At 54.6% G+C, this 11,521-nt stretch overlaps 2 protein-coding genes across 8 annotated transcripts in view; one reads left to right on the top strand and one right to left on the bottom strand.

Annotated features, from left to right (window-relative positions):
- The first annotated feature begins 18 nt into the window (after positions 1-18).
- LOC128338385 (zinc finger protein 436-like) lies at positions 19-6,543 on the top strand. 5 transcript variants are annotated; one of them, XM_053280724.1, is made up of 6 exons: positions 19-151; positions 608-1,133; positions 1,586-1,697; positions 2,389-2,474; positions 2,787-2,907; positions 4,051-6,543. In XM_053280724.1, the coding sequence occupies exons 2-6, from the start codon at positions 651-653 to the stop codon at positions 5,481-5,483; spliced, it is 2,235 nt and encodes a 744-aa protein (XP_053136699.1). In that variant the 5' UTR covers positions 19-151; positions 608-650; the 3' UTR covers positions 5,484-6,543. The 5 variants fall into 5 exon arrangements, with proteins under 5 accessions (XP_053136699.1, XP_053136697.1, XP_053136696.1 ...); XM_053280723.1 differs by having other exon boundaries at positions 52-337; XM_053280725.1 differs by lacking the exon at positions 19-151 and adding an exon at positions 286-422.
- LOC128338384 (anoctamin-7-like) overlaps positions 1,830-11,521 on the bottom strand; it is a 24,618-nt gene continuing 14,926 nt past the window's right edge. For 2 of the 3 annotated variants that reach the window (XM_053280720.1, XM_053280719.1), the window contains exons 22-25: positions 10,435-10,597; positions 6,182-8,613; positions 3,702-4,123; positions 1,830-2,933 (exon numbers count right to left, since the gene is read on the bottom strand). In XM_053280720.1, coding sequence (XP_053136695.1) covers positions 8,579-8,613; positions 10,435-10,597 — 198 coding nt within the window. In that variant the 3' untranslated portion in view covers positions 1,830-2,933; positions 3,702-4,123; positions 6,182-8,578. The remainder of the gene's footprint in view (positions 2,934-3,701; positions 4,124-6,181; positions 8,614-10,434; positions 10,598-11,521) is intronic. The other variant, XM_053280718.1, reaches the window with a different exon arrangement.

Genomic DNA, 11,521 nt, shown 5'->3' with positions numbered 1-11,521 from the left:
CGCAACTTCCGGCCACTTCCGGCCGACGGGCGGAACGCTGCCGCCCCGAGGGGCTTGGACTTTGAAGAGCGCCGGCGGGGGTGGGGGGGGGGTGAGTACACTCTCCCCCGCCCTTACAAACAAAACTTCGGGCACATCGCTAGAAAAGCGGGTTCGTTTCCCCCAGGGTTCCCAAGTGCCTCATTCCTGTAGACGTTTTTCCTCTAGGCTTGCAGGAGTAGTCTCGTGAACTCTGGTTGCTGAGCATGCGCAGCCGCGGTCTGGACGCAGACGGGTGCCTGCGTGGGTCAGTCCAGCCCTTGACCCAGAAAGGAACCTTCCCTGCTGGCCTGCCAAGGCGGGTGGATATTTTGCATCCTGCTCTTTGCAGAAGCAGCAGCCGCAGCAGCAACGCCGCCGGTGGTCAAGAAGGCTTTCCTTGGGTGAAGCCCCTGCCGGTCTTTGCACCCTCCTCCTCCTCCTCCTCCTCCACTGGGCTTCCTCCTCTGCCGGCGTTGGAGGTCTTGGAGGGGTCTCTGGCCCCTAAGGGAAGCCCCTCCCTCGCCTGCCCCACAGGGTCTCCCCTGGTTCCTCTTGGACTCTCAGCATTTCTCTGCTTCTCCTGCAGGGAGGAGATCCGTGCCGTGGAATCTGGCTGCCCATCCCTCGACATGGAGATGTTTTTGGGCGCCGCCTTGGAGCAGCGATTAAAGACCGCCAAGGAAGACCCCACTGGCCGGGGAGCAGGAAAAGGAGGCCCGGAGGCCAGCCAGGCACGGGGGAGCAGCAGCAGGGAATTCTGGCGAAGACTGGAGCAGCTGAAGAGGCGGGGAGTCGAGGAGGCGGAGGCCACCAGCTCAGGGGGGCAGCAGCCTCACCGCTTCAGGCAGCTCTGCTCCCGGGCGGCCAAGGGCCCCCGCCAGGCCTGCAGCCGGCTGCACAGGCTTTGCTGCCGCTGGCTGGAGCCCGAGAGGCACAGCAAGAGGCAGATGGTCGACCTGGTGGTGCTGGAGCAGTTCCTGGCCCTCCTGCCCACGGAGGTGGAGAGCTGGGTCAGAGGCTGCGGCGCGGAGACCAGTTCCCAGGCGGTGGCTCTGGCAGAAGGCTTCCTCCTGAGCCGGGCAGAGGACCACAAGCCCCAGGAGGAGGAGCAGGTGAGGGAGCGGCTTCTCTGAGAGCTCTGGAGTGGCCACCACGGGCCAGGACAGGGAGCCCGGAGACCCCAAAACAAGGCCGAGGCTGCCCAAGACCTGGGAACTCACTCCAGTGAATGATCCCCCCACCTCCACACCCTCGTGGGGCAGGCAGGGACTTTCTTGGGGATCTGGCCGTCGCCCAGCGGAGTGTGGAGGCCTCTGCTTTGCCTACAGGAAGTCCCAGGTTCCCTCCCTGGCGGCAGAATCTCCAGGTCGAGCTGGGAGAGACTGCTGCCTGGACCCTGACTCAGCTGCTGCCAGTCAGAGCACACAGTCCTGCGTGAGACGGACCAAGGCTCTGACTCGGCATAAGGCAGCTGTTACCTCTGGGTCTTCCCTGCACTGCTTTCTCTGTCATCCCTCTCTGTCTCTTCCCTGCTGCTGGAAATCTCCTCTTCTGTCTCTTCCAGGTGCAAGGCCTGCTGTTGGGAGCGGCCCCTGCTTCCCCCGAGGCTGAGGAGGCTCCATTGGGCCCCAGGCAGAGGCCGCCGTCCAGCGGGATCTCACAGGAGGGTGAGGCAGGTGCGGCCTTGCTAAGGAAAGCGGGATGGGACGGACGCCCCCTTGTGCTCCCTCTCTTGCCAGTATCATCTCTATGCACATCTCTGGGCGGTGTGCAAAACTCAGAATATTTCAAAATCACTGATTAAAACATATGGTGATAAAAACAATATAATAAAATCGTTATTAAAACATAATGATTAGAAATTAATTCTCCTTCAAAAACAGGAGGTTCTTGCTGCAAACCTTGGCCAGACCCTTTTCCTGCCCAGAGGACAGTGGTGCGTGGAAGCCAGATGAAGAACGCCACCCCCCACAGCCTGTCTCCGTCTCCCAGTTCCCCTTCGGGCTGCCTCTGGCTGCTGCCCGCCCTAGCTGCCCACTTCTGGGCCCCGTCCATCTTTTCGCTGCTGGGTGTCCCCGTTTTCTCCGGTGCTGCGTGCAAGAGATCCCAAGGGAAGGCAGAGAGCAGGGAATGTTCCCGGAGGGGGGGGGCAAGGCTGCTCCCTTGTGTGACCCCCCCTTCCTCCCCCCCCAGGGAATGATTGAGCCCATGGGTTAAAAATGTCATGATTAAGGACAGTTGTGGATAGCGAGTCCCAATCTGCACATTGAATTCTGCACAAGGGCTGTGTGGAGGAGTTTTTCAAAACTCGGTTCTGTCTTTGTTTCATTCTCCTCCAACCCCCCTTCCCTTTGGGGTCCTTTGCAGGTGCTGGAAGGACACAGCCCAGGCAGCCTCCCGCCTCTCTCCTTTCCGGTGGTGGAGCAGAAGAAGCTTCAAGAGGACAGGTTCAGGTAGGGGGGGGCGTTGTTGGGGGAGGGGGATGCAGGAGGGAGAGAGGCGCTCCCTTCCTTGGTCATCCCTCTGGGCCTGGAAGATGCGCTCTTCCCTTGGGCTCCTATCAAAGCTGGTCAGGGTGAATCAAAGTACCGTTTTTGCTACGAAGACCACTTTGATCCTCCTCCTTGTTGAAAAGCAGGACGGGGAGTCCCCAGTTCCCCAATGGGTTGTGTTCTTGAACGACCCTTTTGGATGGTGCTTCCAAGAGAAAGACGCGTTCTGTGATCTGCCAGGTATCGAAGGTTTCCTTCCTCTTTCCCGGCTAGGTGACCTGTGAGGAAGTGGCTGTGCATTTCACAGAGGAGGAGTGGGCTCTGCTGGATCCGGCCCAAAGAGCCCTGCACAGAGAGGTCATGGAGGAGAATGCTGCAAATCTGGCCTTTCTGGGTAAGACTCCTTTTCCCCTTCCTTCCCTGCAAGGGGAGAGTCAAAGGGAGGGAGAGATCGGCCTGGTTTGCTCAGTCGGTGGGAACATGGCGTGCACTTTTGATCCTGCCAGCATTCCTTGCAACATTGTAGGGATGTGCACAAACTGGTTCGGTGTTGGTGTGCATGCATGATGTATGCGCGTGCACCGGCCACTTCTGGTCTGCTGATGACCAGGGCGGTGAGGAGGTATGTTGCTGCCCTGTGCCAGTGGTTTTGGAATCAGTGCTCGCGGGGGGGATGAGTACCTTCCCACCCCCGTCCGCTGGTTTGTGCAGATCCCTACAACATAGGGACTTTGCAGACATATTAACACAAAAATCCTATTTACAGTAATGAAGAGGTTGGTGCCTATTAATACAATGTACAATTCATTTATAATCCAAGCGCTTATTCAACAAAAACCAAGAGGTCTCAGCCTTGTTTCTCCACACCAGGGCTGCAGAGCTTTTGGCCCTCTGGCTGGATTTGGCTACGACGTGCATCACCCCCAACCTCAGTGGCCACCAGCCAGGGATCATGGAAGTGAGCTGCCCACGATCGGTGTGAAACGTTGCAGTGAGTTATATGAAGACTTTCCCCTGAGGAAGAGGATTTTCAGCTCAAAACACACCAGGACTCAGTATTTTCTGCCTTTAAAAAACCTTGGTCACATCCCAGCGCTGCAGCCCCAGGACAGCTCTGAGCCACACAGGGAGGACTAGGGCATCTTCTCCCAGGAGCACGTAGTTCCTGGGAGAAGGTCAGGTTCTCACCTTATGGCTTAAAGCTGCCCCTGGGCTGCCCAGAGAGGTCCACCAAGGGTCCTTTGCTGGCTTGATTGGGTAGTTATGACAACGCTGTCTCTCCTTGATGCCTCCCTGATTTCCTTCTCCAGCTTCCGGTCACTGCCTAAGGGGGTCGGAAGCCAGTTCCATTTGCAAGATCTTTTCCATTCTGTCCTTAATTTCAGTCCAATAGCTTCTAGGGTAATCACGCAGCCATCAAATATGGGAGAAGAGGCCAGCGTCTTGTTTGCGTCTCCATCATTTCTTCTCATAAGTTCTCCTTAAGGTTCCATTTCGATCCCCGGCTCTGACCACTTTTCTCCCTTGGTTCCAACAGGTGAGAGTTGGGGAACGGATGGAAAACCCAGCAGAGGCATTTTGGGAGGAATAAGATGGAAAAAGAGGAAATCCTGGAAAGAAAGAAGGGGAGCAAAATGGAAGATGAGGAATGGATCATCCTGTTCTCATCCTGGAATCCAACAAATAATGCAGAAGGAGAGACAGAGAAGTCTGTGCCTCCTAGGTAGGAAAGACTCCAGTTCAGAACCAAGCTGTCCACGTCTGTGGGAAATGAATGCAGGAGAGAAACCACATAAATGTTTGGAGTGTGGAAAGAGCTTCACCACGAGGGGAAACCTTACTATACACCACAGAACCCACACTGGAGAGAAACCACATAAATGCCTGGAGTGTGGAAAGAGCTTCAGCTGTAGTGGAGGTCTTACTAGACACCAGAGAACCCACACTGGGGAGAAACCACATAAATGCTCGGAGTGTGGAAAGAGCTTCAGCGACAGTGGAAATCTTACTAAACACCACAGAACCCACACAGGGGAGAAACCACATAAATGCTCAGAGTGTGGAAAGAGCTTCAGCCACAGTGGAGGTCTTACTATACACCACAGAACCCACACTGGGGAGAAACCACATAAATGCTCAGAGTGTGGAAAGAGCTTCAGCCACAGTGGACATCTTACTATACACCACAGAACCCACACTGGGGAGAAGCCACATACATGCTTGACCTGTGGAAAGAGCTTCAGCACAAGTGGAGATCTTACTAGACACCAGAGAACCCACACTGGAGAGAAACCGCATACATGCTTGGAGTGTGGAAAGAGCTTCAGCACGGGGGGAGAACTGAATATACACCAGAGAACCCACACTGGGGAGAAACCACATACATGCTTGGAGTGTGGAAAGAGCTTCAGCCGGAGTGGATATCTTACTAGACACCAGAGAACCCACACTGGGGAGAAACTGCATACATGCTTGGAGTGTGGAAAGAGCTTCTTCACAGGTGGAGACCTTAATAAACACCATAGAACCCACACTGGGGAGAAACTACATAAATGCCTGGAATGTGGAAAGAGCTTCAGCACGAGGGGAGAACTGATTATACACCACAGAGCCCACACTGGGGAGAAGCCACACAAATGCTTGGAGTGTGGGAAGAGCTTCAGCCGGAGGGGAGATCTTACTGTGCACCATAGAACCCACACTGGGGAGAAACCACATAAATGCTTGGAGTGTGGAAAGAGCTTCAGCCGGAGGGGAGAACTAACTAGACACCACAGAACCCACACAAATGCTTGGAGTGTGGAAAGAGCTTCATTCACAGTGGATGTGGAGGACCCAGCTGTCAAGTGTGGGGAACAGCTCTCCATTCCAACTGACTCCTTCACCGCGGTCACCAAGTGGGCTTTTGGCACGGCTGAGTCCCCTGCAGGAGCCCTGCCCAAAATGCAAAAAACCCAAACCAAACCTTAGTGGAGTGGAAATGCCTATAGGTGTGGGGTGAAGGCAATCAATAAGGTCTTACTATGTGAACCATAAGGTTTTTACTAAAAAAATTTCCAATTAAAACCTTTCTTTACAGAGAAATACAACACGTTCAATACTATAGGAGTTTCCCATAGCCTGGGAAACATTAGGTTCTTCTCAAATCTGTATTGGGCACACAGACCCACACCTAAGATAGATAGCAGGCCTGTTTATGGAGTAGGAGATTCTCTGGGAGATCTCTCAACTTTTGAACTTTGGGAGTTGGGTGCCTGCACATTTTTCAAAGGTATGTTGACAGAGACTTTTGAAACTGTGCGCAAGAGGCTTACTGACTGACCTGCGCTGGCAAGGTCTACGCAACACTGAGGTATCAGAGATAATTGTCAATAAGGATCAATATGGTTATTTTGCATCTTTTCCTTTCTCTCACCCCCCCCCCCATCATCTTTGGAGCTGCAAAAACGCTGTCCTTTTGCTACCCAGAGACAGCAAAAATAAAACACCCCATGTTGTTCCCTACTCAAGGACTATAGCTCAGAAGGAACAACAGAGACTGTTTGAAACTGGCAGAAGAGACACTTTTGGCAGTGATAAAATAAGGTGTGAAAGGCTGTACCAAAGGGAGAGAGTTGTGAAATGGCTAAAAAGGAAGAGACAGAGAGCTTTGGGGGCTTTGCACTCACGGTGGAGAGCCTGGCCTTCATTTACAGCACAGAGTCTCTGACGGGAAGAATCCAGAGTAGAGGTGGATCCTGTGCTTGCTTCTGTATTTCGGGCCTCCGCTTTCAAATGGGTCCGGGTCTTAGCTTCCAGCCAACTCCTCTAGCTGCTGCAGCCTGCTAATAAGATTGCTTCCTTGAGAAATTCAGCTCCACTCCCTTCTCTCTTCCAAACCTCTCTGTCTCCCCCTCTTCTTCCTTTAAGATGTCATGAGCAGTGTTTATGCATTTGTGATGACTAATCATTAAGGCAACACACACACACCTCTCGCCAGCTCTCATTTCTTGGTAAAAGCTTGTTATTTGTTAGTAAACATTTAAAAGTGTCTGTGTCTTTCTCATGTCTTCTGCCAAGAAATTGCATCCTCTTGCAGAAGGACCCAAGGGAGTTCCCAGGGGCTAGTGTTTATTTCCTTTGACTCTGAGGTGTCTCTAGAGCATATACAGAGTGCAAAGTGGCTGAGCACACAGCATCTGAGAGGCACCTTTTCTCAGAATAATGTATGGGCTCAAAATTGGAGATCTATGATGATATTCACCAGGACTGAGCAGGCTCATGGAGAACGCATCTCAAGTTCACATTGCACCTGTTTCACACATTTGTGTACACATAAATGCCTATGTGCACATCTACACGTGTCAGGGACACACATTTATGCTACACCTGTTATATTAGAGCTGGTTCCTCGCCAGGTCATCAAGGGCCACCTCCCATGGCAGCTGGCCCCTCTGGAGAGGGGAGACCTTGTGCCACCACCTTGCCGGGGCAAAGAATTCAGCAAGGGGTTCCTGTGCGAACCACATTTACCCTCGGAGTCACCCTGTGCCCAGCAAGGCCTCCTTTGCCTGCCCGGACTCCCCAGGAACACCACCACCACCGCCACACTTGGAACATGCCACATTTTATTCATTCCCCTGCAAGACAGAGGGGTGGGTGCAGTTGCAGCTGCCCAGCAGGGTTGGGTGAACATGCCGGAAGCGGGGCTGGGTAGTGTGTGCTGAGCATCAATCACAACACAGGAGGAAGACAGGCTGGATCCCACTCCGCCTGCCACCCCCCCCCCAAGCAGCAGCAGCAGCTGGAAGGAGGCCCTCCAGCTCCTTTGGCCCCCCTCCCTGCGGCTTGCAAGAGGGGTGCGGAGGGGGTGGGTTTCAGGAGGTGGGCCAGCTCGGATGCAGAGAGAAGAGGAAGCAAATGTGCACCACACTCTCTGCCTGCAAGCTTTGGACAGGCATCACAGCCCCTTCCGGCGGTGCTGAAGCAAACGAGGCGAATGAGACTCTCAGCTTTCCACGGGGGGTGGGTGGGCAGTGAACCTCCTCCCATGTCCATTCTCCCTGGCACGCTCCCAGAGACCCACGGCTAGACCCCCACCCTTCCAAGGCACCCCTCTGGCCTTCCGCTGCAGCTCCAACTGAAACGGCTCCTGTTGCCCTTGGAGCGATGGGCCACTTTTCAACAAAAAGGAACATAAAGGACCCGAGGAAGCTGCCTCCTACTGAGTCAGACCTTTGGTCCCGCTAGCTCAGTCTTGTCTACACGGACTGGCAGCGTCTCTCCAGGACTTCAGGCAGGAAACTCTCCCGGCCCTATGCGGCGGCCAGAGAGGAAACCTGCATGCAGAGCAGGGGCTGAGCTACGGGAGAGAGACCAGCAACAGCGCTAGGAAGACACCCTCCGGCAGGATGCAGCGGGGCAGCTGCTCTCCCCCTGCCCAATACAGGAGAGCCAGTGCTGGGAAAAGACACCTCCTGGCCCAGCAAGCAGGCCCAGCAACTGGGCATCTCTGGGGGATCAGAAAGGGCTGCACTGAAGGGGCGCGTGCGTTTCAATTCTGCCTACAGCTAGGGGCTGGAAACTTGTGCTTCAGCAGTGGTCACAGGCCCCTTGTGGGGGCGGGGGGCAGCCCTGGAAAGACTCAGCCCTTCCTCTGGCTGGACTGGGCAGGCTGTCAGGGAACAGGGACTCAGGAGAGAAATTCAGCTGGAAGCATTCGGCCGGGGTGGGTGGGGAGGGGAGGTCTGTAAATACGGTCCGGAGTCCTTGGGGTGCCTCTTCAGCCTCGTCCAACTAGGAGGCCAGGCTGTACTTTCAGACAGGGGGGGCAGGGGACTCTCTGGAGGCCCGGGGCTCAGGACAGGGATGAAGCAGAACCGGCCCCTCCAGGGCACGTGGGAGCCACCCCGACTTGCTGTGCCCGTTGTTATTCCCTCTCCAGGTGTGTCTCAGGAGGGCGGGATGGGAAGCTCTCTCCACGACTCGCGTCCGCCTCCGGGCTCGTGATCCGGCGCCTCGGAAGGAGAGAGGAAACCGGGGTCCTCGTCCGGCTCGGCCTCCCCTTCCCACCTTGGCTGGCGTTGCTAGATCAGGCTGCTGGGTAAAGAGCAGCTGCTTGCTGTACGGGATGAGAAGGGGAAGGGAAGGCAGAAGACAGAAGGCAGGTTTAGGCTACGGAGGGAAAGCGGATGGAACACCAGTCCAGGTCTGGGGAAGACGGGCAGCCTTATACCCTTCCATAGGAAGCTTCTTTCCACTGAGTCAGACCATTGGCCCGTCTACACTGACTGGCAGTGGCTCTCCAGAGATCTGGGCCAGAGTCTCTCCCTGAACCTGGGACCTTCTGCGTGCAAAGCAGAGGCTCTCCCACTGAGCAACGGCCTCACCCCTTGCAGGTAAGTGGCCTGAGTGCTTTCCGGATCATAGGCTACAACCGCAGTAAAATGCTTCCACTTGGCAGGATCGTATTGAAAACCTAAATAAAAAGGTCCAGCCATTCGTTACGCAAAGCCACCAGCAGGGGGAGCAGTCTTTTCTAGCTTGCGCAAACTTCCTACAACGGGAAAATGCAGCCACTTTTTTGCGACGCATATGCAACGTTGCAGGGTTAAAACGCAAGGATAAAACCCGAGAGAAGGCATCGGAAATGTGAACGGCACCTTGCTGTCAGCGCAGGGACTGCGGTGCCACAACACAGGGAAAATACGGAAGCACACTTAGCAGTTCCATAGTGACACTGTTGTAGCACATAATCTGGAAAGCGCCCAGGCGGCAGGAAACCCCAGGCTCACACAGAAGGGGGAGAGCAGTTGTAGTAAAATAGCAGGATGTGCAAAAAGCAGGACAGTTGTGGGGTGGGGGGAGCGATGGGGGGGTGCAACATGCATGCATGCACCCGCCATCTCACCAGGCCATGGGGAATGGGTTCAAGGTATGGCTCCCCAACACCAAGAGAGTGTCAAGGCTGACCCCAAAGGAGCCCTCTCCTGGTGCAGTGCGCGATCAGCTGGTGGAACCCATTGCCACAAGGTGCAGTGAGTCCTCTAGCATCAAGGAGATAAATTTGGTTCCTAGTGGTTAGTAGTCATGATAGCCAGGAGGCACAGCCTGCCTTTTAAGAGGCAGGGATATTTGTGACTACCAGGTGCAAGGGCGAGGAGGCCATGATCTCCTACTCTGTTTCTAGGGTGTCTGGCTGGCCACTGCCGGGAACGGGATGCTAGACTAGTTTGACCATAATTCTCTTCTGTGTTCTTACAGGTTCCCACACTGCTATCGATATTTATATACCACTTTCCAACACGGTTCTCAAAGCAGTTCACAAAAAAGAGAAATAACAAACAACAAGCCACAACAACAACAACCACAACCACCAAAGATGCTTCTCTGTCCCCAGAGGGCTTGCAAACTAAACAGGGCTCAACCTTAGCCCGAATAAATAAGTCCTGGGGCTCAGCAACCATGAGGCCCAGCTCCGGAGGAATCACTCCGAGAGGGGAAACGGTGTGCGTCAGAAAGGCCAGACACCAGTTGGGGCAAGACGTTTGCTCTCAGAAAGCACAGGCGCCACTCACTGCCCAGCAATTCATGCCGCCACGGAGACGCACACGGCCACATGGCGCATGCAGAGAGAAGCCCACGGCACATGGGCACGCCCCCCCGCCCCACCACAGCGACCCAGAGAGAGCCCTAGCGGGGGGCTGCCCTCCTCCGACCTGCAGGGCTGTGTTTCTTAAACTTAGCGAAAGCAGGTGAGGATTCAGGGAGGCTGCGAGGAACGTGTGCCCTTTGGCTGGGGAGCGGCATGCACCCCTTGGCGGATGATGTGCCCCCCACCCTCCGCGGCTGGCTGCTCGGAGCCTCGCCACGGCAACACTGACACGAAAACACACACACACACACGTCCATGTGCGCACCGGGCGCTCTTCCACGCACTGACCTGCTGAGGGGGAGGAGTCACGACTCACCGTCAGCATCACGTCTTGGTTGTCGGCGAGGGCCTGCTTGGCCAGGTATCTCTCGCGCTTGATTTTCACCGCCAGGGACTCGGGGACGTCGGGGACCAGCCAGTCAATGAGGCGCAGGCAGAAGAAGACCACGTGCTGGGAGGGGAGAGGAAGGAGATGGCTGAGCAGGCAGCCCGATGCGGCGGCCACAATGGGAGCACCGCGTGCAGTTCTGGTCACCGTATCTTAAGGAAGACATGGTCGAAGTGGAGAAGGTGCAGAAGAAGAGGGCGAGCAAGATGATCAGGGGCCTGGAGCACCTTCCTTAGGAGGCCAGGCTACAGCATCTGGGGCTCTTCACCTTGGAAAAGAGGCGACTAAGGGGAGACAGGATCCGAGGTGTATAAAGTTATGCATGGAGTGGAGAGGGTGGACAGGGAGGGACTTTTCCTCCCTCTCACACCCCACTAGAACCAGGGGTCACCCCATGAAATGCAAGGCTGGAAAATTTAGAACTCACAAAAAAGAAGGACTTTCCCACCGATTCCCACATGTCTCTGCCGTTGCTTCTTTGCATTTTGTTCCATTTTTATGCTTGTATTTTAAATCTTTTTAATGAGATTTGCTTTTTATATTTTAGCTTAATATTTTAATTGTGGCTCTTTTTTTTAATAATCTTTTTTTTTAATTCTGTGTAAGCCGCCTTGGGATTGTTTTAATGAGAGGCAGTATATAAATTAAACAATCAAATCAATCAATCAATTTGATCTATGGAATTCCTTGCCACGAGATATGGGGGATGGCCACCAGCATGGATGGCTTTAAGCAGGGCTTAAGACAAGTGGATGGAGGACGGGGCTATCTGTGGCTACTAGTCCTGATGGCTACAGGCTCAGAGGCAGGATTCCTCAGAATCCCATTTGCAAGGGAGCAACAGCAGGAGCTGGGGCTTGCCTTCATCTCTTGGTTGTGTGGCTTCCCAAAGCAATGGTGTGAAACCACCATGCCTTGGGAAACAGTGTGAATCAGGATGCTGGACTAACCTGGCCCAGCAGGACTCTGCTTATGTTGAGAGAACAC

This window comes from Hemicordylus capensis, chromosome 16 (assembly GCF_027244095.1).
Source record: "Hemicordylus capensis ecotype Gifberg chromosome 16, rHemCap1.1.pri, whole genome shotgun sequence".
NCBI classification, from domain to species: Eukaryota; Metazoa; Chordata; class Lepidosauria; order Squamata; family Cordylidae; genus Hemicordylus; species Hemicordylus capensis.
This window is presented reverse-complemented; position numbering and strand designations above follow the sequence as displayed.